The sequence below is a fragment of the Marmota marmota genome, unplaced genomic scaffold (assembly GCF_001458135.2).
Source record: "Marmota marmota marmota unplaced genomic scaffold, marMar, whole genome shotgun sequence".
Lineage (NCBI taxonomy): Eukaryota > Metazoa > Chordata > Mammalia > Rodentia > Sciuridae > Marmota > Marmota marmota.
Genome location: NW_026000037.1, coordinates 25,200,724 through 25,228,256, shown reverse-complemented (window position 1 = coordinate 25,228,256; position 27,533 = coordinate 25,200,724). Strand labels below are relative to the sequence as shown.

The 27,533-nt window shown below is 33.0% G+C and overlaps 1 protein-coding gene and 1 long non-coding RNA gene across 4 annotated transcripts in view; both read right to left on the bottom strand.

Moving 5' to 3' along the window:
• The window catches only part of LOC125619377, an 11,283-nt gene extending 6,625 nt beyond the window's left edge, over nucleotides 1–4,658 (bottom strand). Inside the window, exon 1 of the long non-coding RNA XR_007350900.1 lies at nucleotides 196–4,658. This is a non-coding gene — a long non-coding RNA (uncharacterized LOC125619377). The remainder of the gene's footprint in view (nucleotides 1–195) is intronic.
• Rab3gap1 (RAB3 GTPase activating protein catalytic subunit 1) overlaps nucleotides 1–27,533 on the bottom strand; it is a 94,027-nt gene that overhangs the window by 15,372 nt on the left and 51,122 nt on the right. For 2 of the 3 annotated variants that reach the window (XM_048812196.1, XM_015479131.2), the window contains exons 8-19: nucleotides 27,109–27,208; nucleotides 23,988–24,069; nucleotides 22,713–22,781; nucleotides 21,103–21,176; nucleotides 18,720–18,812; nucleotides 18,107–18,276; nucleotides 15,882–15,971; nucleotides 14,895–15,067; nucleotides 13,419–13,473; nucleotides 12,809–13,174; nucleotides 7,792–7,929; nucleotides 4,665–4,892 (exon numbers count right to left, since the gene is read on the bottom strand). In XM_048812196.1, the coding sequence (XP_048668153.1) occupies nucleotides 4,665–4,892; nucleotides 7,792–7,929; nucleotides 12,809–13,174; nucleotides 13,419–13,473; nucleotides 14,895–15,067; nucleotides 15,882–15,971; nucleotides 18,107–18,276; nucleotides 18,720–18,812; nucleotides 21,103–21,176; nucleotides 22,713–22,781; nucleotides 23,988–24,069; nucleotides 27,109–27,208 (1,638 nt within the window). The remainder of the gene's footprint in view (nucleotides 1–4,664; nucleotides 4,893–7,791; nucleotides 7,930–12,808; nucleotides 13,175–13,418; nucleotides 13,474–14,894; nucleotides 15,068–15,881; nucleotides 15,972–18,106; nucleotides 18,277–18,719; nucleotides 18,813–21,102; nucleotides 21,177–22,712; nucleotides 22,782–23,987; nucleotides 24,070–27,108; nucleotides 27,209–27,533) is intronic. The other variant, XM_048812197.1, reaches the window with a different exon arrangement.

The window sequence follows — 27,533 nt, the reverse complement described above, 5'->3', positions numbered from 1 at the left end:
TAAATCAATGGATGTGTAACTGAGGTGATTCTGCAATCTGTGTATGGGGTGAAGGTGGGAGTTCATAACACACTTGAATCAAAGTGTGGAATATGATATGTCAAGAAATTTGTAATGTTTTGAACAACCCACAATAAAAAATTTAAAAAAATAAAAAAATAAAAAAAAATAAAACATAAAAAAAAAAAAAAAGACTGAATTTTACCTTTATCAACACCATTTATTATGAAGGTGACTTTTGCCCCAGTGACTTGAGATGCCATCTTTATCATGTACTAGATTTCCATATGTATTTTTAGACCTTCTAGTCTGTTTCAGCGGGCTATTTATATACCACTATCACATAATTTAAACATAAAGTATGCTTTAATATCTGGTAGGACTAGTATCTCCCCCACCCCCCACATAGTTCTTTCTTTGCAATCTATTCTCAGATATTCTTGCATGTTTTCTAAAAATAATAATTCACTCATCTAAAGCATATAATTAAATGGTTTAAGGTATATTTAGAGTTGTACAACCACAACCATAATTAACTTTAGGATATTTTCATTACTCCAAAAAGAAACTCATTAGCAGTCACTATTATCTATTTTTCCAAATGAACATTATTATAAACTTGCCTGGCTCTATAATAAAGTCTCTTGGCATTTTTTTAATTAAGAGTGCACTACATTTATAACTTAGGGAGAACTGACCTTAATGATGTTGAGGCTTCCTAAAATCAACAGGTATCTATTTGTTCAGATGTATTTGAGTACTGTTTTATTTTCCTTCAGATTTCAAACCCTTTATCCCCTCTTATAATGAAATTTTCCGAATGATTATTTATGCCTATCAATCTAGTGAGTGCTGTATATTAATTTTATATCTTGCTATCTTGACAAATTCTTTTGTTTGAATTATTGATGTTATATATTTTTTTAGGTACACACACTGTCAACATCATCTATAGCATTCTTCTTTGTAATTCTATCTTTGCCTTCTCCTATCTAATTACATTGGCCATTACCTTTAGAATAATGTTTAATGGCAGTGGAGATAATAGGCATCTTTGTTTCATTCCTTAGTGATCTCTGGGGCCTCCCCTATATCAGATCTGGATTAAGGACTAAAATTCATATGTATTTTATCAAAGGCTTTTTTGGCACATATGAAGATAATGACATAAAGACCTATTAGTGAAATAAATTATGTAAATAGACTTCCAAATGATCATCCTTACGTTCAGCCAACATGTATTATCTTCTAAAAGTTCTATTGAGAATCTGTCCACTTGAGATTTTTGAATCAAATTTCTTAAGTATTACTAGTCTATTCTTTTAATATGCTATCCTGAATCAGGTTGGTTAGCTACCAGTGTTAGAAGTTGATTTAAAAAAAAAAAAAAAATTGGGAATTTTTCTTCCACTTGCTATGTTTAAACAATTTATGGAGCGTTGGGACTACATGTGGATTTTCAATATTTAGTTCAATTTCTCTTAGCACTAGCCCCATGTTGCTTCTATTTTATGTGGTAGTTGATAACTGTTCTCTATTTCTTCTACGGAAACTGGTCTCTTTACATGCCGTCTTTGCTGCGGTTAGTTCCGGTATACTATATTTTCCTAGGAAATCACCCAGTTTGACTTGGTTTTCAAATTTATATACACAGATATTACAAAGTAGCTTTAAAAAATGTTCTTTCAGTTATTTGTCCTTTTTGTCATTCATTTTGTGCATGTGCTTTTCTTGTTTCAAAAGTTAATGGTTCTTTTTTTTTTTTCTTAAAGAACTAGGTTTGTTAAATCTGCTTTTCTGTTTTGTTTTCTTTAGGTTTTACTTTGTTCTTTTCCTAGATTTTTGAGTTAGGAATTCATTTATTTTCATTCTTTTTAGTTATTTGCTACATGGTGCAGGGGGAATAAAACTTGGCCTTGCACCTTTGAGCTATATACCAGCCCTCTTTCTTTTATTTTTATTGGTAAAGACTTATTTCTCTTTGCTTTCTGAAAAAAAATTTGGATATTTAGAAAGGTTTACATTTTTATTCTAAAGAATATCCTTGCCTTAATACCTTTTGTGGTGCTATTAATTCCTTTGTATCTTTAACCCCTTTGTAATATAGTCTAACAATTTTATTTTTTACTTGTACACAATCTTTATTTTATTTGTTTTTATGTGGTGCTGAGGATTGAACCCAAGGCCTTGCATGTGCTAGGCGAGCACTCTACCGCTGAGCCATGACCCCAGCCCGTGTCTAACAATTTTAAAAGGTATCCTGTAATCTACTTTCTGTGTAAGACTCAATGATTTTTCTATTTACCCCCTCCTTTAGTACCAATTTAAAAAAAATTTTTTTTTGTAGATGGACAGCATGCCTTTATTTTATTTGTGTATTTTTTTATGTGGTGCTGAAGATTGAACCCAGTGCCTCCCACATGGAAGGCAAGCACTCTCCCACTGAGCTACAGCCCCAGCTCTTACTACCAATTTTTTAAGTTATATTCTACATCCTCACCTTAAGTCTTAGCTCTAAATTAAATAAATGACATGTTCACCATCAGTCCTTTGCCAAGGTTTTCCCAGCCATCTTTTAAAAATTTATTCTAATTAGTTATATATGACAGCAGAATGTAATTCAATTCATATTACACAAATAGAGCATAATTTTTCATGTCTCTGGTTGAACACAAACAGGAATGGTCAGACCATTCCTGTTTTTATACATGTACTTAAGATAATAAAGTCCATCTATTCCTCCATGTTCTGCCCCATCCCCCATCTCCATATCAGAGAAGACATTTGGCCTTTGGTTTTTTGAGACTGGCTTACTTCACTTAGCATTATCTTCTCTAACTCCATCCATTTACCTGCAATGCCATGATTTTATTCTCTTTTAATTCCCAGACATTGAACAAGGTTCATCCTTCTATACTATATTACTCAATAAGGTTGTCAGTGGACACATACAGCCATCTAAAAGTTCCTGTATTTTGCTAGACAGATTTTGAGTACTCATGGAAACCATATGGCTAGTGGCTACCATTTTGGACAGCATAGATATATAGAATTTCTATATTAGAAATGTTCTATGACTGTACAACACTAGGGGATTCCTTAGGAAGGGCACATGTATGTAGTATGTTTTTTATAATTTTGGTAATAGCTAGATATTTTGGCTGGATATAAAATCCTTATTTCACATTTTTCCTTATATTTCTTGGAAATGTTGCTCCATATTACCTTTCTTTGTATGCTCTTTTTGAGAAATCTAATGCCCTTTTAAAATTTTTTTGCCTGGAGGTCCTGAAGATTTTATCTTTGAGTTTATTGCTTCTGGTTTCTTTCTCCCTGTTCCTAGTGAACCCTTTTAATATGTAAATACAGATTTTCTGGGAAAGCAGTTATAAATATTCTTAGGGTTGTGATTTTTTTTCTTCAAGGAAACTAATAAAAATTGTTATTTTCTTGCCTTTCATTCCACTTCTTTCACTCCGATTCATTTGGGCTATTTTCTAGCTTTTCCTCAATGCCTTTGATTAAATATGAATCTATTCTCTAGAATCTCCTGTAATTTAGTCATTTTTGATAGGGTAGAAGAAAAAAGACAACCATGAGTTAAATTAGTTTGTTTCACTGGATCCATTTCTACTCTTGGATTTAGTATTTCTTATTAAATATCCTCCATATTTGTTTGGAGTATGTTACAATTTTCTTTTGCGGCTGCTAAAATGATCTGCTTTGCATATTTTGTATGAATGGGGTCTTTTTATATTCCTGGTAATGTCACATTTTGAAAGTGCCCTCTTTGGCATGGCTTCTTTAATGGAAAGGGATTAGGTAGGAGAAGCTAGTCCTCTTTTTAATTTCTGCACTATCCTTAATTTTCCCCTCTTATTTTCAATGGACATCATTCCTTCTCTGTATACAGTCATGCGTCCCTTAATGACAGGGATGGTAGGAGAAATGCATCATTAGTCTCTCCACAAACCTCAATGGTATTGCAATCAAGAGACACAGTAAACATGATACATATGAGGTTGCTACCTGTGTAATATGGCTGTTTACAACTACACTATTTTTTTAAAAAAAAAGTTACTGCAAAGTACATACATCTCCAACACAGTGATCTATTTATAAAGTATTACATACTGCTTATAATTTAGGTGCTATACATGGGCAGCACAATTGGTTTGGTATTAACACCACACATGTGAGTAATAGATGCCCTGCACTAAAATGTTCTGATGGTTATAACACTAAGTAATAGATGTTTTTTGGCCCCATTATAATCTTATGGAACCATAACATTATGTATAACATAATTTATTGAAACCCCTATTTTTAGAAACTTCAGTTGTTTCATTAAAAGATCTATGTCTATAAATGCTGTTTGACAAAGTTTATTTCTCATTAAAAATGGGCATGTCATTTATTAATATCTGATATATATATATTTTAATGCAGTATAATGGTAAGCATTTCATATAAACTATGAATGTCTTTTCACTGTCCTACTTGCAACTAGTTTTAAACTTAAATGTGAATACTAGGTATATAAAAAGGCTCATTAAATTTCAATGCTTTGCTTGTCACATGTGCCCAAAGCTCTCCTATGATAGTTTCTAAGGTTTAAGAATAATAATGAGCATGCTAGTATTGGAGACCCAATACTAAATTACCTTTTCTGCTTCACGTGTATCATCAAAGAGCCTTCTTTGCCTTCTAGCAGGAATTGGTTTAGCTGTTTCCCAGGCTTCTACCCACATATTGCTTGGAATTTTCATTCGGGCACTCAGCTCTCCTTTTAGAATCACATCACCTTTTTCATCAATCACCTCCTCTTCAATATAGTCCCGGGGTGAATACCATCTCACAAAATCTTCCAGAATACATCCTGGATTGGCTGCCTAAAATGAGGCAACAAATTCAGCAAAATCAACATTTACTGATAAGCTAGTGTGCAAAATCATACTTTTATGTACACACACACTGCTAAGCTTTAAACTGTCACTTTTAAGAGATTAGATGTTAAAGTGCCAAAGGCATTTTTTTACTATCTTGATTTTATTGAAAAATCTTCAGGTGAAGTGAAAATAATTTTATTAATCATATTCTGTTACCTAAGTAAATTCTGTAACACACAATGTGATCAAAATAAAAATATAAAAATTCTGCTCTTTTCCTCAATAAATTAATACTAGTGCTGCAATAAATATCACCTAACCTCAAACACATTCTATTCAGACATCAAATTCCTGTGACTTATATAACAAATTACTGTCATGTACTAGTAGAACACTAAGAATGTGCATGAAAACCAACATGATGAGAATGGTCTGGGCTAAATATGTAGAACAAAACTGTTGATTTTTCTCATTGGGCTCAATGGCTACCAGTCTGACAATTCCTACTACCTCAGGGGATGCCCCTGAAAATCAGAGGAAGGTCACCTAACTCAACAAAAACTCCTAAGGGCTATATCACGGTCCACAGCAGCAAAGAATTGCTGGGAGCTGTAGTGGGTCAAGATTATTTCATAATAGTGACTCAGGATTCCTGTACAAAGACTTGGATCTTAACCAGGCAACACTGTACCCATTTGATTGAATGGAGAGAACAAGATTAATAAGAAAATGATATTCAATTCCTGCATTAAAGATTAAGATATTTTACCCCAGAATGCTTCTTTCTGCATGTCCTTATTATGTCAAGCTGACTTACTACATAGCTACTAAAAGAGGGTGAAGGCTCACTTTAGCTATGACTTAGTGTATAGATATGTTCTAAAAGGGCCAGGCTCCAAAATAGGCCCTGGCCTTCTGGAACTATGAGGTGCCTTAGGCACATGTCAGTATTCATCTAACACTCTGAAGACTCTCCCAAGAACCCTAATACTAAGTCATTCCTATGTGAAAAATTTTCCTTAAATATATTATGTGCTTTCCACATGGGGCACATTGATAGGTTGGTTATTTGTTTTTATCAGAAAATAGATTATATTTCAATGTTATAACAGATTTGCTGGTGCCCAGTTAGTCCAAAAGAGTTTAATGAACCATAGTTTTGGTCATAAATGGTGCTAAAGGATCTGTACAGAATCTTACCATGAAGAACTAGTGTGTTTCGAGGGGGCAAAAACTCTTATGGTTCCAATGTAGAATCCCTTCCTATACTTGCCTCTGCAAGGACAGACGGAAAACAACTGCTGTGTAGGTTAGTATTTCCTGCTCTGTGCACAAACCCTCAGCCAGTTCCACCCACCCCCTTTTGAAATCCTGTACTGAGGATTGAACCCAGGGCCTCCAACATGCTAGACAAGCCAAGCATTCTACCACTGAGCTAACCCCAGACCTTTTTGACATAGGATCATGCTAAGTTGCCCAGGCTGGCCTTGAGATCCTCCTGCTTCAGTCTCCCAAGTAGCTAGGATTGCAGGTGTGTGCCATCATGCCTGGTCAATTACCTTCTTTTACCTTTCTGGTTTTCTATCTGCCCTGATAGCCAGCTGGCTTCTCTTTATCCATTGTATCAACCTTTTTTTTTTTTTTTTTTTTTTTCCTCTTGGCAGAATAAAAGATTTTCTGAATCATTTTAGTCTCCAAGGAAAACATACAGCTCTTAAGAGGTGTTTATTGAAGTATTTTTTTTCCTTTTAGTAAAGATGCAGAAGTAAAAGGCTCCCTTTTATTTTTACTTAAATCTGCTACCAGAGAAGAATAAAAGTGGCAGAGCTATTCATGGTGTGTCTGTTTTAAAAGAAAAAGTATTTCAGACAAAAATCAAATTTGAGCTGGTCTGCACAGATACAGGACTGAACAAGGTGAGACACAGGCCATTACATGTTAAGAAGCAAAGTCCGGACCTGGGGTACAGTTTAGAATACAAGTAATAGCCCAGTGGGCTACCCATTTGTGGCCTTTTTATAAAATATAGATTCAGTATCTCTTATCTGAAATACCAGAAGTGTTTTGGATTTTTTTTTTTAAGATGGACAATACCTTTATTGTATGCTGAGGATCGAACCCAGTGCCCCATGCATGGAAAGCAGGTACTTTACCACACAATTCCAGCCTCTATGTATTTTAAATAACTGCATTCCATTGTGTAAAATTTTTCACTTGTGGTGGACTTGCTTTCAAATAACAACTCAAAAAGTCCTTTATTCCTGGATTTTTATATTAGTAAGCTAAATGTCACTATGACCTGAATCCTATGTGTTCTATATACAGGCCTCAGCCTAAAATATTCTTTTCCAGGTAGCAAATACATACTCATCTAAAATGTGGATTTCTCTGAGAAACCTTTCCTTACCCACTCAGCAGTCACCTTTTTGCCCTTGCCTCCTTTGAAAACTCATCATATAATCATTTACACATCTTCTCCCACAACCTCAGACTATAACTGAGGGTAAACACTATTTTCTTATCTAATCATAGTTTGAGGCACACAGTAAGCACTCAAAGATGTGTTGAGTGCAGTGACCTACATTGAATCCTAAGGGCTTCTTAAAAGCCTTGAATTAAATTGGCTGAATATACACAGACGAAGAAAGCATCTCAATACACACAGAAATGATTCAATTCTCAACTTTCAACTATTAATAACAGGTTGGTTCTTTTTTTTAAACTTAAGAGACAAGTTTGACTATGTCCTTGGGGGAATGGAGGTAGGGTGTTATAACTATTAATGAAATCCAAACATTAAAAAAAAAACATTAGGCCTTCACACCACTTTGTAGAGTGACTTTCACAGTTTCAGCCCAGAATAGCTCAAAATAGACCCTAGAGCTTTGAAAGTCTGCCTCACCTTAAAAGACTCCATATCCGAGAGCAGACAGGCACTCTGCATGCGTGCTCTGAGGTGAGCCCCTTCTGCCGATGTACCTAATTTAGCTAAGACCTCAGATTGCTCTTCTAGCAGATCTTCTGTCATAGGTGCTGGTTCCTGTGAAGTATAAAAGGACAAAGCTCATGAACAGCCCTATTTAGACAAAGAAGAACTATAAAAATAGAATAAAGACAATTACTTCTGCCCTAGTAGTCACAAGACATGTATTTGAAAGAATTCAGAGAAACGCACAACATTTTTCAGAACCTACATAAAAAAGGTAAAGGATAAATATGACTTTCATGCCCCCACCCAAGATCACCAGGTTTCCCAAGACAAGTATTGAGAGCTAAAAGAGAAATCTGGGTCTATTGCATATTTTCATGACTATGATACAGAAATGAAGTTCTATTGATATTATATATGTCATCAACTAGTTGCAACAATGTTTTTAAGTAATAGAAAAATGGGAATAAATTGCTCTACAGTGATTCATCTCTGGTTATGGAATGTGAATTCTTATTTTCTTTGCTGTATAATGAATATATCAAGTACCAAGCAAGAATATCACACTGATACTCAGGGTAATGGATAATCAGTAAGGACATGTGGCACAGTGTTAGAAGCCTGGGCTTCAGAGATAACATGCCCATCCCCAAATTCTAGCTCTGTGACCTTGGGTAATCCTCAACTTTTTGGAGACTGGGCTGTGAATAATAAAATCCTGGAACATGCTCAAACAATACCAATTAAAATACTTATAAACTTCATCCCCTTTCTCTTTGACAAAGGAGAAGTATGCTTATTAAAATACCTAATTTTTTTTAAAGGAAAAATACTTAGTTAAGTTCACAAATTACATGGATTTCTGATTAAGCACTACACTTAAGAACAGAGACAGTCATTCCTTCTATTAAGAAGGGGCTACTTTTAATAGCCCTAAATAAGAGAATGGGAAGGAAGCAGATGGTGAAAGGGTACTGACTATGTACAACCAGAAGGGATAAAGAGAATTAGCAGCACGCAGCATGGGGACTACACATTTTCATATACTACTTGTGAATATGTTCAAAGTTTTCTCATATACATGATTGAATGTGATCAATGAGGGGATCAGACTGAGTGTAGTGAAAAAGGCCTTGCTCAAGTTGCAAATTGAAGAGAGACTCATCCATGTCACAATGACTTTAAGAACTACTAAAGACTCCTCTTTTAGCTCTGTCTCTAGAATATTAGATAAAATCTTTACTTTCCCAGCCATACATTTTAGGTTGATCTAAGTCTATATAAATGGAACACAGTAAAATATTTGTTTTTGTTTTTTTTTTTTTAAATAAAGCAAGGACCTATATGAAGTCTAGTATTATCTTGGGCAGTGGGCAACTAATAGTCATGTTTGTCTAGAAAACAGAAAAAGAGGAAATACAAAATGACAAGGACATTATAAGAAAGAAAATTTAAAGGCTAGTATCTCTCATATATGGGTATAAAAATCCTTTTAAAAAAATAAAATTGAGCTTGGCATGGTGGGACACACCTGTAATCCCAGTGAGTCAGGAAGATCTCAAGGTCAGCCTCAGCAACTCAGAGAGGCCCCAAGCAACTTAAAAAAAAAAAAAAAGTCCAGCTATATAAAAATGGGCAATGCCCAAGTGGGACTTCTTCCAGGGATGTAAGGATGTTTTAATCATCAAAAACCAATTACTGCAATTTGCATTAACAGCATAAAGGAGAACAGAATATGAGTACCTCAATATACAGGAAAAGTATTAGATAAAATGAAATACTTATTCATGAACTCTAAGCAAACTAGGAATATAACTTCTATAATATGAATTATCATACACTTTCCTTCTAAGGTTGGAAGTAAGAAAAAGATATCTAGTATTCAACCCTAATACTGGAAGTGCTAGCCAGTGTAAAAAGTACAAAGACTAGCAAATCAGAATTGAACTGTCTTCAAACATGATTTTATATGCAGAAAATCCCATATGCTGCTGAAACTACTAGAAATAATAAGGAAATGTAGAAAACTTGGTAGATAGATATCTGTCTCTCTCTCTGCCTACGTTTGTCTCTGTGCGTCTATCGCTCTCTCTCTCTCACTGTCTCTGTGTCCATGTATATCTATATGTATATCAAGGAACACAATTAGAAAATGAAAATTTTTTACTACTTATAACATTTAAGAAATTAAATGCTTGCAGTACATCTAATGAAAAGAATGTAAGACCTTTACAGTGGAAATAAAACATACTTTAGTAAGATCAAAGAGTATTTCAAGGCCTTAATATTGCTAAGATGTCAACTCTCTATAAATGGATCCATAAACTCAATGCAATAAGAAAGTTTATGCTGGGATTTTGAAATGTACCTGTACAGGGAAACTGACATAAAAATACAAAATCTTTAATAGCCAATATAGTCTTGAAGAACAAAGGAGACTGATACTATCAGATAGAAAGGCCTATTATCAAGCTGCAATGATAATGATAGTATATTATCAGCACAAGCACAGAAAAACTAACGAAATATAATAGTCAAGAAACAGATGAACACATATAGTCACTTGAATTAAACAAAAACACCAGTAGCCACTCATTGGGAAAAGACAGATCTTTTCAATAATGGTGATGGAATAATTTAAAACAATCTTAACCTCTTCCTCATACCAATAGAGAGAAGTAACTTGAAGTGAATCAAACATAAATGAAATAGGGAAAACTATAAAGTTTCCAGAAGAAAACATGAGAGAATATTTTTAGGGTCTTGGGGTAGGTAAAGATTTAAATGGAACCCCAAAAGTACTCTACACACATGAAAAACACTGGCAGACCAGACTTCATTAAAATTAAGAACATCTATTCCAACAAAAAACATCAAAAAAGTGAAAAGTAACAGACTATGAAGAAATATTTGTAATATAAATATCTAAGGACCCAGAACATATGAAGAATTCCTACAAAGGAATAAGGGGGAAAAAAATCAATAAACGACTACACAAAAGCCTTGAGTGGGTACTATATCAAGAAGACATCTAAATAGGAAATAAGAACATGAAAAAATGTGTCCCATAGTAATATTCATCAGCGAAATGTAAAAACATGAAATACTATCTCATTCCCACCAGAAATACAAAATTAAAAAGATTTTAAATATCAAGTGTGCAGAAAAGAGTTAACAGCAAGCCTGAGACCGCTATCCTCAGAAAGGGCTTTTTGCAAAGTTGGCCCTTCACTACCATCTGGGAACTTGGATTTTGGGAGGGTCCCCACCATTCTCAGAACTTATAAAAGTGGCTTACTATACCTACATGATTTGTGCAAACAAGATGGTTCATGTCTTTCTTCCTAGAGTCTTGAATTTTGGTATGTACTAAGCAAAGGGTCCCTAAGTGACCAGCTCCTGTCCACTGTATCTCTAAAAGCTTCTCTGGTAGACAACATCTCATATACATAGTCACAGCTCATTGTTGGAGGAAATAAGCACATCTATGTGACTACATGGCCAAAAGATTCTTGGAAGCTTGTGCTTGGATTTCCTCCAATTTTCATCTCATGTGCCTTTTCCCTTTGCTAATTGTGCTTTGTATCCTTTTGTTGTAGTCAATGATAGCCATGACTACATGCTGAGCCCTATGAGTCCCCCCAGCAAATTGCACCATGGGTACGCCTTTTTAAAGAATTTGGTAACATATGTATCTATTTAACTAGCAACTTGGGATTGTTCTTACACCCTGACACATCAAGCAGGAAGGATATAGAATAACCACACTACTACACATTGTTGGTGGGGATATAAATTAATTCAGTCGCTTTAAGAGGCCATTTAGAAATATTTACTAAAGCTAAAACATAATAGGTAATTCAGAAGAAAGGATGGCCAAAAAATACAGTGAAAGATATTTAGTTTTATTAAAAATCAGAGAAATAAAATTTAAAACCTTAGTATACTACTTTTGATCATCAATATTGGCCCAAACTTATTTTTTTAAAAATATGAGTCTAAGAATCTCATTACCTAATTTGCTACTAAATTCTCAAGGTCTAGAATCATGGTTGGTATACATATTTATGAAGGGAAAAAAGTGAGGAAGGAAAGTTGGGAAGGGAACAGGTGCTACATTACTCAAGTACACAATGGGTATATCTTTTTAAAGAACTTGGTAATTTGCATATCTATTTCTCAGTGGAATTTATATGTGAAAATATACAAAAATATGCACAACATACAAAAACTACACAGTAACATTTTCAAATAACACACCGTGATCAAGAATGAAATCATTAAATAAACTATCACTCTTCTATGTCATGGAATATTATGTGGCAATTATAAAGTAATGAAATAGATCTATATGGAAATATCTTCAAGACATGTTAAATAAAAATGTGCACACTAATGAACATGTTTAAAAACAATCCATAAAACTACACATCAATATGTAAACATATATGTACATGAATATATATAAAAATCAATAATAGCAGTTACTTTTATGGTTGGAAATTGAATTGGTGGTGGCTTCCACTTTTTCTAGACTGAATGTTTCACAAAATTTATTTCACATATTACTTATACAAAAACAAACCAAGAGAAACTATTCTTCTTTCTTAGATGTTGCTATTCTACATCCTAATGGTATAAAATGGCTTCAAATTGCATGTTTGAACAATAAAAACTAGTTGTATAATTGAAGAACTGTTACTTTTATTTTTTCATGTTTTGGGGTTTTGTCTTTAAACACGTGAATACCCAATATTCAATTTAACATACTGCCTTATGCATGATAAGCTACTATCTATTTAAACTTCAAAACATTTTTCATTTTTAGAAATGGTAGACCTAAAAGCCTCCAGAAGATAATTTAGATTTCAAACCTTAATCTTTTAACAGACTTTTAAAAAAAATTCTCCTACCCAAAGCAATCATTCCCTTCTAGAATGAAGTTAAAAAATAACAACAAAGAGAAACTGGCAGAGCCAGCACATCCTACCTGAGTGACTGGAATGTAGAGAGGTTCTCCATTATGTAGCAGTGTAAGCCTGCCATGCTGATGGAGACGTCCTTCTGGCTTTAAATTTACCATTTCCTTAGGTCCTCCTTTCTTGCCACTCTCTTGTCCATTTCCCTTAAGTTCTTCAGTATCACTTAGGCACTCAAAAAATTCTTCATCACTATCACTCCAGGAATCCCAAGATTTCCCCACCTCTCCCTTTTCCTTATCTGTATCTTTACGATGGTCTGGCCCCAACAGGTCTGCAGCTTTTCCAACATCCCCTGGATATGTATTAGTTATATTATCAGAGGTCTTTTTCCCCTCATCACGTGCCTTCTTTCTTTCAATACAACAATTTAACATCTTAAGAAAACAGAAATAACATTTATAGTTGAATTAGTTACAGAAAAATTAAAATCTAACCACTGCTTGTATATTTCCTTTTTCATTCTCTACTTCTCAGGACCTTTTTGTGAACTGCACTGACTATAAGCAACCTATAGCAACATGATGAAAACAGCCTATGACCCACTATTTTATCCAGTATTAGAATAAACTCCAACTATACCAAGACCACATTTATATACTGCTATTGGGAAATCTTTACCTGTAGTTTCTGATGCAGTAAACAACATCTTAGATCTGGGGGTCCACCTGTTAACCTACCAAACAGTGAGAAAAGAAAGTTTAATTTCAGTAAAATTGCTTCAGATCTGCCTATTTTTATATTACCATAATTTTTAGCTATATTGATAAGAAGTCAAAACTAAATTTCTACAGGTAAGGAAACTAAGTTCCAGAAGGCAAGCACATATGATTAAAAGATCAAATTTATTTTATACTCTTAATTCACAAATCACCAACAGCAAACTACTAATAGCTTTCAGGTTAATTAGAAACTTAAAATGAGAAAGTCTCTAAATCCACCCCTTGAAGTAACTAGCATACAGGGTTTTGCACCACATAAAGTAAATCAATCTGTGTAGTCAGTTCTCAAATACTATGGTGAATTCTCACTATAAAAGATCTCCATTTTGCCAATGCGATTCTAGATTCCCTCTAGCTCTAAACCACTAGGTTCTTGGCAATCAGCCAGAGATACTCCCTTATATTCAGTATGCCTCTGGATCTGTAATGAGTTCCAGAGTGAAACAGAAGCAAGAGAGAATCCATCTAAATAGAGAATGACAGATGACTTAATAATTAACATTTTTGGATCAATCACCATTACATATCACATCACTATTCCTCTTCCCTAGCATGGATATCTGAGCACTAACTCACACACATACTAACTAAAATTAATTTGATTAAATGTCAATTTAAATTATAGGTAATGTTTGATGTCTGAACTTATAATGAACTTTAAAGATGTTTTCTATTCAGTAATAAATATGTTCATTATAGAAAACTTAGGAAATACAAAAGAAGTATGAAAAATAAATTAAAAACAATTTCATACCTGGGAAAACTACTAATAACATTTGGAAGTATTTCTTTCCAATCCTTTTTTTATAAACACATATCGGCATAATCAAATGCATTCTGTATATTTAATACTATACCTGATTACAAATATTATAATACTTTATTAAAGATTCTTTGGGTTTTTTTTGGGGGGGGGCAGGTACTGGGGATTGAACTCAAAGGAACTTAACCACTGAGTCACATTCCCAGACCTATTTTTTATTTTATTTAGAGACATGGTCTCACTGAGTCACTCAGTGCCTTGCCACTGCTTTGAACTTGTGATCCTCCTGTCTCAGCCTCAAGTTGCTGGGATTACAAGTGTGAGCCCGGCAAAGATTCTTAAAGCAAAATTTGTAATGGATCAATAACTTTCTATTTTTCTATTGTAGAGATAGAGGATTATTTATTCTTTTATATGTGGACATTTATGTTGTTTTGCTTTTTACCTATTATAAATGTGCTGCAGTAAACACCTATGAACATAAGTCATGTCCAAGTCTCTTACCATTTTTTCTGGGCAGATTTCCTAAAAGGAGAAAACTTAACAGTCAAAAGTCAAGTGTTGGCTAACAAGCAAAAAATGTACCAAACAACTAGAAACTGAAATTATTACCCTGGAATCAAAAAGTTGTTTTCCCATCTGAAGCGCATTTCAAGAACAAATTCCTGCCAGAGGTGTGCCACTCCTTTTAACCCTCCATGGTAGAAATTGATCATACAAAGACACAAAGCCAGTTTATAGGTTAAACTGTCGGATGGTGCAGATTTGAACTGATTGTAGAGATTCTAAATTTAACAAAATGGAAACAAAGCAAAACTTATTAACAACATATTTATGTGCATAATCAAAAAGTTAAGAGATTTTAATATTAAAATTAACTTTACAAAAACTAGCTTTATCAATATGTCTCATACATTACTGCCTACACTGTTCTTAAGCAGATAGATATTTACAAGATTTCTACTAAGATCCAAAAGTAAAGCTATAGTTTAAGTGAAGTTAAAATTACAGCTTTCATTTTCTTCTTTGGAATCTTTAAGATGCATTTCAAATTTCATGTGCTGTTCAAAAAATCTTTTAATTATAAAATGAGTACATACTTGTCAAAACAAAAACACAAAGTAGAACTGTATAAACTGAAAATATTAAAAGGCTCTGTTTTTCCACTCTATGAAATCTACTTTTCAACAATAACTATTTAAATAGTTTGATCTATCTCTACATCTGTCATTTAAATATTCTCAGATAAGGAGAATATGAAAATTTTACTTCATTAGTTTCCATCTCACTGTCCAGTTTTGAAATATATACAAGAATCTGTTGTAAAACAAATTTAACAATTTCACAAAAACTCTAAAATGAGGGAACTCCTACAGTTAGGCACAGTATGTATATGCTTTTTTTCACCATATTTCCTGAAATTCTTGCTACTCCAAATATGTATCTATGCCAATGTTCTACAGGAAACTCTGCTCTCCATTCAATTTCCCAAAGATGATTTTTAAAATAAAAAGATACTTAGGCTATCAAACTAGAAATATATCCAACCCCAGTTAATTCAATGCAGTTAAAATGTTTTAATATTGAACTCCAACTTACATAGTCTTCACTCTCTGATGGAAGATTACTGTTGTCTATTGAAGTAGTTCCATCTAATGTTTTTTCAGAAGCAGCATCTGGAAATAAGAACTGGGGCCAGGGGAAGGAGGGGATATAATTACATGAGACCATATTTCCCATTTTGTTGATTTTTTATAATTCATATAAATACTATCTGACTTTTCAGGGGCTTTGCTATTTAAAAATGGGAATGTTCTTATTGTACTGGTCACTTGGTTCTATGTTCTCAAAAATTTTTTATATTTTTCTACAATACACCAAATTTCCATGACTAGCCAACTTTAGCAATCAGGTATCTTTCCACAAAAATAACCACCTGATTCTGTGGGAAGGACAATGAAAAAGCAAAACATTTCACTGTGATTTCATACTTATCCAATGCTATTAAAAAATTTAGAAGTATTAATACTATTAAATGCAAACAAAACTATAAAAGAATTTAAAGATATCTATCTATTCATGAGGAAATATAGAATTATCCACAGGTTTTTATATGTGAGATAGTAAAGTATATTAAGTAAAGTATATTAAAGACCTATAACTTTAATTTAGGAGATATCTGTAGAAAATGAAAAGCAGCCACAATTGTAATATCAATGTTATTTTTTCTTACATGGTTTCATGTGTATGTGTGTGTGTGTGAAAAAAAAAAAAAAGGTAAATGGATGGAGTTAGAGAAGATAATGCTAAGTGAAGTTAGCCAATGCCAAAAATCCAAATGCTGAATGTTTTCTTTGATATAAGGAGGCTGATTCATAGTGGGATAGGGAGCGGGAACATGGGAGGAATAGACGAACTCTAGATAGGGCAGAGGAGTTGGAGGGGGAAGGAAAGGGGCATGGAGTTATTAATGATGGTGGAATGTGATGATCATTATTATCCAAAGTACAGGTAATGAAGACATGAATTGCTGTGAATATACTTTGTATACAACCAGAGATGTGAAAAATTGTGCTCTATATGTGTAATAATGCATTCCGCTGTCATATATACATAAAAAAGAAATATATACATAAAAAAGAAATAAACCAAGTATTAAAAAAATTCAGTGTATATGACATCTGAGTTTTATATTATAATTTGAATAAAATCTCTAAGAATATAATCTTCAGGAAGCCTTTTTGTTTTCACTCCTTTTATCAGAGTTCATTTTTAAAAACTGATACTCAACAGAATTTTGAAGATTTGAGGAACTACTAATGTGCTTAATGCCAATACTAGGCACACTTAAAACATTATCCTATTCTCATACCACTGTGAACTAAATATCACTGCCTATATTTTATAATGTACAAGAACTAAAAATTTGGCTAAAGAGTCTTGTTGAGGTAAATGGCAAGATGTCTACCAAATTAACATGATGTTCCAAAGTCCGGTATTCTCAATACTTTTTAAAGTTTTCCCCAAGATTATCTTAATGCACAAACTGCCAGAAGTATAATTATAATTTCAATAAGCATAGCTATAATTTATCTAAGAACTATTAAATGCCAGGCAGTCTAAGGTTCTTTAATTTTCATGACAATCTCGCAAGGTTTTGCTAGCCTTATTTGATATGAAGTAACTAAAGTGACTATTCCAAGTCATGCAGTAAGTCAGAATTAACCTCTATGTGGCTTCCAAGCTGAGCCCATTCCAACTGCAGTAGGAGACACCTTAGCCCTCTACCTTCCTTCAATCCTCACTATAAAGATTTCCCTAGACTGTTGTCAAGGTAGCCTTGCGAAAACACAGTTCTGATCATGCCAATCATCTGCTTAAAATAATAATAAAATGTAAGATAAAGTGCAGCACTTCAGTATGGCAGGTTACCTGCTATCTCTCCAGCCTCATCCCTGATCACTCCCAAGGAAGCACTCTACAAAATACCAACTTTTGAACATGCTCTCAGGCCTCTGCTATTCCTCTGCTTTAAAAGCCTTCTTCAATTCTCTTCATGAAGCATTCCCTAATTCCCATTGCCCAGAGACAGAGATGAATCTTCTGTTATCTTGTCACTGCCCCTTTGCCTGACTTTTCACGTACAACATGGGATTACAACCATTATTTGCTTTCTTTCTTCCCAATAATAAGTGATAATTCTCCAGGGACTTTGTTTTATTCATGTTACATTTCCAATCTAGTGCTTGCCACACAGAAGCGACTGAATATATAATGAATAAATGTTATACATAGAGACATATAAAAATAAGACATTTAGTTACCAAAAGAATAGTATTGAGGACATCATTGTTCAATGGTGACTCTTCTAAACCTCTGTGTTTTCGTATTTTCTTCTTTGCTGTGTGTACCATATTTGAAACTGATAATTTATGAATTGGAACTGGTGTTGGCTCTGTCAACTTTGACAATGCATGAGTTATATCAGCAATTTCTAAAAAGAGTAGAAATGCATACATTACCAACCTTAGCAGGTTAGAGCAATGACTAAATTGGTCAGAGTATAGAATATTTTAACCATTCTTTATTCTAGCATTACATGGTCTCAGAATTATAATATTTTAGTCCACACAGCTTTGTATGGAAGCAGAAGTGGAAAAAAGGTCACACAATTTATTTCTCCCTAGAAGACTTAATATTTGAAACCCTGCTTTTCAAAACAGCTTATGTTTTTGGATGAAAAGAATTTATTAAATGCCCTAAATGTATTAAGAAGCTCTAGATATAGTCTAGAAAGAAATGACAGCTGTCTAGTCCATCAAAACTTACTTTTCCAACTTAATTCCAAATAAGAAAAACAGATGAAAAGCCAGAGAATGTGCCAAAAAAATAGGGCAAAATATTTGAAATTATGTTTTAAAAAGAAAAGTAGGTCACCTCGTCCTTCTTCCTCAAATGTGGATCGTCCAAGAATCTCATCAGTTGACTCCTTTCGACGACAAATTTTAAAAAATTCAGTGACAAAATCACCTATTTAGAAAAAAATGTTACTCATGTCTGACACTTAACTGAAAGAAACTAGTCATATAAATTAAAGTATATGTCTTCTCATAAAAGCTATTAACTAGAAAACTAGCTATTAACTAGAAAAGAAACCCGTCTGTTTTCTTCCTGAAGAAAAAAAAAATTAATACTATTTCAAAAGTAGTCTTATTCTTCCTTCCTATCTCCTCACCAGGATACTGAAAAAAGTTTTTCCTTAGAATTACTTCTAGAATGAAAGGGGGAAAAAAATGTGCCAAACAATATTAAGTACTTTCTATATGCTTCAATGAGACAAACAGTATCTATTATCTTAATTGTATAAGTACCAATATATGTATGTGTGGTACCAATATATGTATGTGCGTAGTCTTCTTTGTATCCTATAAGAACTATGAATCCATTAAAAAATATACATTAAAAAGAAACTTTCAAAAAGATATGTTTCTAGCAAGGCATGGTGGTACATCCCTGTAATCCCACTGCCTTGGGAGGCTGAAGCAGGAAGATCACAAATTTGAGGAGCGCCTCAGCAACTAAATGAGGCTCTAAACAATTTAGTGAGACCCTGACTCAAAATAGAAAATAAAAAAAGGGCTGGGGATGTGGTAAAGTGCCTCTAGGTTCAATCCCCAACGTCCCCAAACAATGATATTTCTAGAGGATTAAGAAATCACCTGGGATAAAAATATTTTCGCTTCTTTTGCATATTAATGATGTTTTATGTGTCCTTTATATAAGATGGTCCAAAGAGGTTTGAAAAATTTTAAAGAGCTGCAATGAGGTATGTTTACACCAAAAATTAAAGCTTAACAACAATCTTTAATACTAAAATAAGGTATATATCTAAGTTTAAGAATTTATCAACTAGGTCTGAATAAATCTAGAACATTTTCCAGACTTCTTCAGAAGGGTAGGAAAATTTTATTATCTAGTCATAAAAGTTACTTAAAAATGTAGGATGAAATCATGGAACAGTAATTTGAAATGAGAATACTTTGAATTCTAAGGTCTACTGTAATTATGCAAGTCAGTAGATGAGAAATAATAAAATATAAGGAAATAATTTAGTAAGTAAATTTAATAATAAAATTAATTCAATGATTAAACAATAGAAACCATTTATTGTACTGTTATTATATGACAGGCACTGTGTTACCTGGGATACAGGCACTGTGTTACCTGGGATACACACACACACACACACACACACACACACGATCTCATTTGATTCTCCCAATAATCCTATGAAATGTGCATTTCTGTTCCCTATTTTATTGATGAGGCTACTGAGACTTAAAAAGATTAAAAAAGTTGGCCAAACTGGTGGGTCCAGGTTGTAAACCTGAGTCTATCTAACTCTGAAACTCTTCATTTCAACTCTAAGTCTCCAAACTCACCACGGGCAAGCAATTTTCTTCACTATTAGTGAAATGACAATTGCTAATTATCATCTGATGAACACCATATGATAAATGATAAAGAGCTCAAAAAAGAATGCTTTAGAGAAAAATGCATCATAACTGTCATAAATAAATAAATATTTAGTAATTCTATCAGTTGAATGGTAATATATAAGATAATATGTAGTTAAGGCAGCATGACCAAAAAGAAGACAGAATATTTTTATGTGTACAAATATAAGGGAGAAACTCGGAAAGGTACATGGATGAGCAAGGTTAAGAAGTCTTCACAAAAGAGATGCACCAATAAAAAGGAATAGACAATTCCAGACATGGAACCTGAAGAGCAATTACTACTTTTCAAAGTACCCAAACTTATTTTATTTCACTTAATTCTTCAAATAACCCCATGAGGTATAAAAGGTATATTTACAACTCTTTTCCTTTAAAAAAAAATACAGATTTGTAGATGTGATACAATTCTATAAAATTGCAGGCTGTTATCAATGCCCTATCATCACACACCACAGGTCCAGAAGGATAACAAAAGACAAAAAGGGATTTACTAACTAGGAGATGCAGACTAAGCCACAAAGAAAGGTAAGGAAATAATATGAAGGCATAAGAAAAATTAAAACAGTGATAAAGTAATGGAAAATTCTGAGGTATAGATGCATTAAAACTGAAAGACAATATAGAAATCCTGCTACTGATGTCAGCAAAGATTTTTTTCTACATGGTATTAACTGAGAAGGTCATAATGTTAAAACATTTTTTGATAAGTGAAATAAAGTATAAAGAATGTATTCAGTATTTCTAATTTGGAAAATAGGTAGATTGATGGCATTTCAGAAAAGGAACATATTACATCTTACCTAGCAAACACTGAGGATTATCAGCTTTTCGAACTCTAACAGACCAATGCGGTGCTTGAATAGGATCCAAATCACTAAAATGCAAAACAATAAGCAAATCCTAATTATGACAATCTGCAAGAATCATGAAATTATCAAAATACAGTCTAATAAAAACATGCTATAGAAGGAAAAGCAGTTCATTTTGCTTCTCAACCTTACTGTTATTCAGACATATGGCCATTTGAATAAGTTTTTTAAAAGTAAAATCTTAATAAATCAAGTTCTTAGACCAAATCAAAAATTCCAATAAATGGAATACCAAAAATCAAAATATTAAAATATATAAAAATGGTTCTGAATAAGCAATTTACACTAATAGCCTAATGAGATAAATACTTTTTAAAAAATTTAATTTTTTAGCGTAGTTGGACACAATATTTATTTTTATGTGGTGCTGAGGATAGAACCCAGAGCCTTGCAAGTTCTAGGCGAGTGCTTTACCACTAAGCCACAACCCCAGCCCCGAGATAAATACATTTTTAAAAGAATAAAAAAAGGAAGGAGAATAAAACAAGTATGCAGAATTGTATCAACCTGTTTATCATTATCACTGTTCACACACACACACACACACACACACACACACACACAGGTTACAAAAACCTGTACAAAATCAAAAGTACCCTGTTTTCTAAAGTTGATATGGTGGATCCATCTAATGGCATACTATGCAGCCATAAAAAAATAATTGGCATAAAGGATATAAACTTTAAAAATATAAACATTCAGATATTGTCTAATTTAAATAGTAGGACTGTAGTAGTTTTACTTTTTTTTAACACCTAAATAATCTAATTAAGAGCTTGCATATTACTTTGACCATCAGCAAATATACAAATAAATGTACTTCATGAAAACAAAGTGTCCTATCTCTTACTGTTTTGCATCTAAAATGAGAAGATACTAAGACTGCCTCCCTCTTTGGCTACATTCTTCCTGGAGAATATTTGCTATAATTTTCAAGTTATTGCACACACAGAAATTAGGGCATGGATGTTTTATTATTAAAAACATTTAATGATCAAATATTATTCCCACACATTCTGATGATCATCATCTCTTCAAACTTATGAAATGCTTCTTATAAGAAAAATTCAAAAGAATTATATGCTGAATCTTAAACTTAGAGACATCTTTGCTAAAACACAGTAAGATTCAAGTTCATTATTATTATTATTGTTATTTTTTTGGTACCAAGGATTGAACTATGGGGCACTCAACCACTGAGCCACATCTCCAGCCCCATTTTGTATTTTATTTAGAGACAGGGTCTCAATGAGTCGCTTAGAACTTCGCCATTGCTGGGCTGGCTTTGAACTCGAGATCTCCTGCCTCAGCCTCCTGAGCCACTGGGATTATAGGCATGCACCACTATGCCTGGCTTCATTATTCTTAATTTAAGGAAAACCAGCAACATAAAATGCTTCTCTAATCCATATTAACAGGCCTAAAAAAGCGACTATTAAGAATTTGAAAAAATTCAACCAACTTTATTAGAAACTAGTATAAACAAAAACTAACCACTTGGTAGTTGATTTATTCTACTGAAATTTTTAAAATATACTTACGAATAAACATCATTATCCACAATGATTCCTTCAGTCAAATGAGGCCACGTAGTTGCTAAATGGAGTTCACTTAAAATAAAGAAAACATATCAAAAACTTTGATATTTATAGATATGTCCTCTGACTCAGCAATCATACTTCTAGAAATAACCAAAGGTGTACTTATGTTAAAAGGGATGTTATGTATACTAAACTAAAAACAAATGGTAGCACATCCATATGAAGTTAATATTTTCCGATATAAAAATCATCTTATATATACAAAATAACCAAAAAGTACACATAACCCAAACATCTACCAACTGATGAATGGTTAAAAAAATTGTGGTACACAGTATAACCATACAATGGCATATTTATGGCTATAAGAACAACCAAGTACTGATTCAAGCTACAACATAGATGTACCTCAAAAACATCATATTAAGTAAAAGAAGCCAGATATAAAAGGTCACACAATGTATGACTCCATTTATATGAAATATCCAGAATAGGTAAATCCGTAGAGACAGAATAGATTAGTATTTGCTAAGAGCTAGAGTGGGTGAATGGTTGAAGAGCAGATGATAACTAAATTTTTTTTTTTAATTTTGTGATAATGAAAATATTCTGATTAATCAGTGATAACGGTTGCAAAATTCTTATAGATATCAAAAACACTTTAAAATGATGAATTAAAAAAATTTTTATTTGTAGATGGACACACCTTTATTTTATTATTTGTGTGTGTGTGTGTGTGTGTGTGTGGTGCTGAGGATTGAACCCAGGGCCTCACACATGCTAGGCAAGTACTCTACCACTGAGCTACAAACCACAACCCCTAAAATGATGAATTAAAATTCATCATTTGGTGAATTTGGTAGGTGAATTCTCTCTCAATTTTGAAAAATCATGTTATAGTCAGGAGTTGGAAATCCTTTTCTACTCTAGAGAGTAAATATTAGCCAGGTACAGTCTCCAGTATGTTCTTAGACTTTTTTCCTTTTATATCTCCTAAAAATACCAGGGGCTGGAGATATAGCTCAGTTGGTAGACTGCTTGCCTTGCATGCACAGGGCCCTGGGTTCAATCCTTAGCATCACAAGAAAAAAAAAAAAAATCAGAAAGTTTTCATGTAATATTATCAATTAAAGAAAACAGGGGTAGTTCCCAATTTCCAGTACTATATTCATTCCAGCAGGCTACAATATCATAAAGCATGGTAAAATCAATACCAATATAAATTTTAAAATAATTCAAATTACAATAATTCAAATTATAATCTGAAATTCTCACCTAATAGGATCTTCACAGGCACCAAATGGTAACTTGCCAAACTCCAGGCCTCCAACTTCTCCTCCTACAAGTGCATCTATATCTAAACAAAATAAGTATTTTCCCTTATTTGGCAAAAAATAGAGTAACAATGATTTAATCTAGTTAGGCTAAGCCCTTTGGAAGAAGCCCTTTGACAGCTTTAAAAGTACCTATAAAAGAATACACAGAATATGTTGTTTGCAAGTTAAAGCATGTTACAACACATACAGTCAAGTATTAAAGAATCTCCCTGAGAACAAGTAAAAAGATTCACTTATTTCCTATTCAGTGTTTCATTCAATCCATGCATTCTCAATTTTGCCCATTTGAAATATTCCTTAACTATTACTCAAGAGAATATTATTCCTATACTCTTTTACACATTCTAAGAATGCGATTTACATAATCTAAAAAGATTATCTGAGTATTAAAAAATGTAATCACCAAAGTACATTTGTCAGTTTTGTTATCAATAGTTTCTGAATAACAAATTAGCAAACCTGTCATTATTAACAAAATATTTTGGTTGACAGTTGACAGAAATATTTGAAGTTCAGAAAAGAACCTTCTTCCCACTATGAATGCTCCTTGAGACTGGGGAAAACTGAGGGTAAATCACCCTTCTCAGTTCTGTTCCTCCTGAAGAACTTATAAATGCTTCTTAAAAAGACATTAATATGGGCCTGGGGCTGTAGCTCAGTGGCTGAGCGCTCGCCTCACATGCGTGAGGCACTGGGTTTGATCCTCAGCACCACATACAAAAATAAATAAATAAAACAAAGATTTTTTTTTTGTTAAAAGACATTAAAAGGATTTAATTATCTTTGAAATAACGCAGATGATGGTTTTTCATTATTTACATTACACTACAAATTCCTAAATTAAAGTCTATGGTTGAGTTATGAACACTTCCCAGATTTGCTTAATTTATCTTTGACAATTTCTATACCCTAAATTACTAAAAATTAGTCATTAATATGGTTTAATTACTTGCTTCAGTACATTTTCTCAAGCCAATTCATTCCATTTTTCCCAACTAAAGAATGCTTACAATAATACAAATCACAATGACTAGTTTATTGTAAGATGTGAATTTTTAAGAGCTTCAAAATTATAAAAAGAAAAAAAAGTGACAAGAAGCATTTTTATAAACTAGTGAGTTAAAAAATTACTAAAATATAATTGCACGAAAATATTAACTAAATTACAGATTGAGAGTAAAAAAATACAAGGGAATTTGAGTTTGACTAGTGGGTCAATGCAAACTTTATGATCTTGTGACCATAAGACATTAGGTTAGTAACTGACTGTTCTTGACAACCTCTAAGAAACATAATTCCTACTTCATAAATGAGAATTACATAAAAAATTATATAAAATGCCAAGCACAGCATCTAGCCCACATTACATGTCAGCCTTCCCCTTAGAAAGTAAATATTAAGAATTTATATGGCCTTTAATCCTCTGAGGGAGATTATTATTTTTAATCCCAATTTAAAAAATTTTGGCAACAGAATATTAACAAAGACCTTACTGAATCAGAATTATAATGCTAAGATTTTAGCCCTTGGACTTCTTAGATCAGCAGCAGATACACCACCTCCCAAAAACTTTTTCTTTTTCCAGCAAGATGCAAGTGTGTCTGTGTGTGTGCCAGTGTGCAAATGCATGCAGGCACTAGAGAATAAATTCAGGTTCTTATACATGCATGCCAAGCACACACTCCACCACTGAGATACACCCCCCCCCAGCCTCTACCTTGGGAAATCTTTAAAAATGCTTAATAACAGAACGACCTTGGGAAAAAAGGGAAAGGAGAGTTGGAAACTTCCATCAAGCAATTGACTACAAATTGTCCAGTGGGTATTGTCTGGGAACTAAAATTACCAACATACACAGTTGGTAATTTAGTCTTAAGTAATTAGTCTTAAGACTAATATAATTCTAAAGCTTAGCTTTTATTTCCCTTTGCTATACTTTAGATGCAGTTCTTTCACATTATCCCTATCAAATATTACTTTTATTCCTATAAGTAACCAACTACTTGAGAAAACAATAAACAGGAAAGAATATTATTTCTCTTTGGGGAAAGCATACTGAAAAATGTTTTTAAGCTAGTGAAGTCCTTATGATTACTTATAAGTTTGTATTAAATTTCTTATTAGATGAGCTTGAATATAATTAAACTCAGACGCAATACATACCCAGGAATCAAAGACTAACTTCATTAAGATGTATGTCCATCAGGCTGAGCTTTGCTAACACTTAGGCAATGTCTTATTTATATTTGTATCATTGATACAGCTTGGCCTATTAAAGGCTAATAATGAATGATTATTGAATGAATTAACTTCATCAATGAGTAAGCAAGTTAACTTTAATTATATTTTTATAAAATGCAAGTTAAAGTAAAATTTTATTTTCCTCACAAATGCGTGTATATACATACATATTTTTCTTCTCTCCTTTCTTTATTTAGCACTCTTCAAACTATACTCTTTAAGGTTTTTTGCCTGCTGGTTTACAAGGATGGTTTCTCTCATTATATTCTAAAACAGACATTTTTTAAAATCATTCACTACATAGTAATTAATAGCACATGGGGTGCTTTATAAATAACAGCTTTTGAAGACAAATTGTCAAATACAGAGTAATGCTAACTAGAAAATCTATAGAGCATTAAAAGAAAAAATTTATTGAAAGAAAAAATCATAAAAGCAATGAAATCAGCAATATTTAAAATTAATTACAAGCCAGGTGCAATGGCACACGCTTATTATCTCAGCGACTCTGGTGGCTAAGGCAATAGGATTGCAAGTTCAAGGCCAATCTTGGCAACTTAGTGAGGCCCTAAGCAAATCAGCCAGACCCTGTCTCAAAATAAAAATAAATAAATAAATTAATTAATTAATTAAAAGGGCTAAGAATGTAGTAAAGTAGTAAAGTGTCCATAGGTTCAATCCCCAGTACAAAAAAAAAAAAAGAATTACAAATATTTCCGTGTAAAACACTGGAAGCATTGTTAAGTAATTTTAATTTTTGAATATATTTTCTTTTCCATTTATATTCAATAATTTAATACAGTTCTAAATTAACTCACCTGGAGGTTGCTGAGGCCAAAAGTATTGCTGCCAATCCTGAAGCACATAGGTAAATCGAATAGCAATACTAACTGGAGGCAATGGAGTTAAAGGACATCCCTAGAAGATACATGAAAAGACAATACTGTGTCAATGATGAGGCCCTTCAACATCAAAATTTCAAACTTATGGAATGGCTAAAATACTGCCTTTTGGAAACCTGTATTTTCAGCATATAGTATTAAACAATAGTGTGCATAATCTAGTTGTTAAAATGAAAAAGTAAATCACTGAAGTTATTAGACCAAAGGTGCAGAATTTAGGAAATCAAGAAGGAAGACTCCCCTTTCAGGTCTCCTTCTTCCTCTGGAGAGAAGTCTTTTCTGCTGTCCTTTAATAAAGCCTTCTACTTTCCACTCTCAAAAAAAAAAAAAAAAAGGAAGGA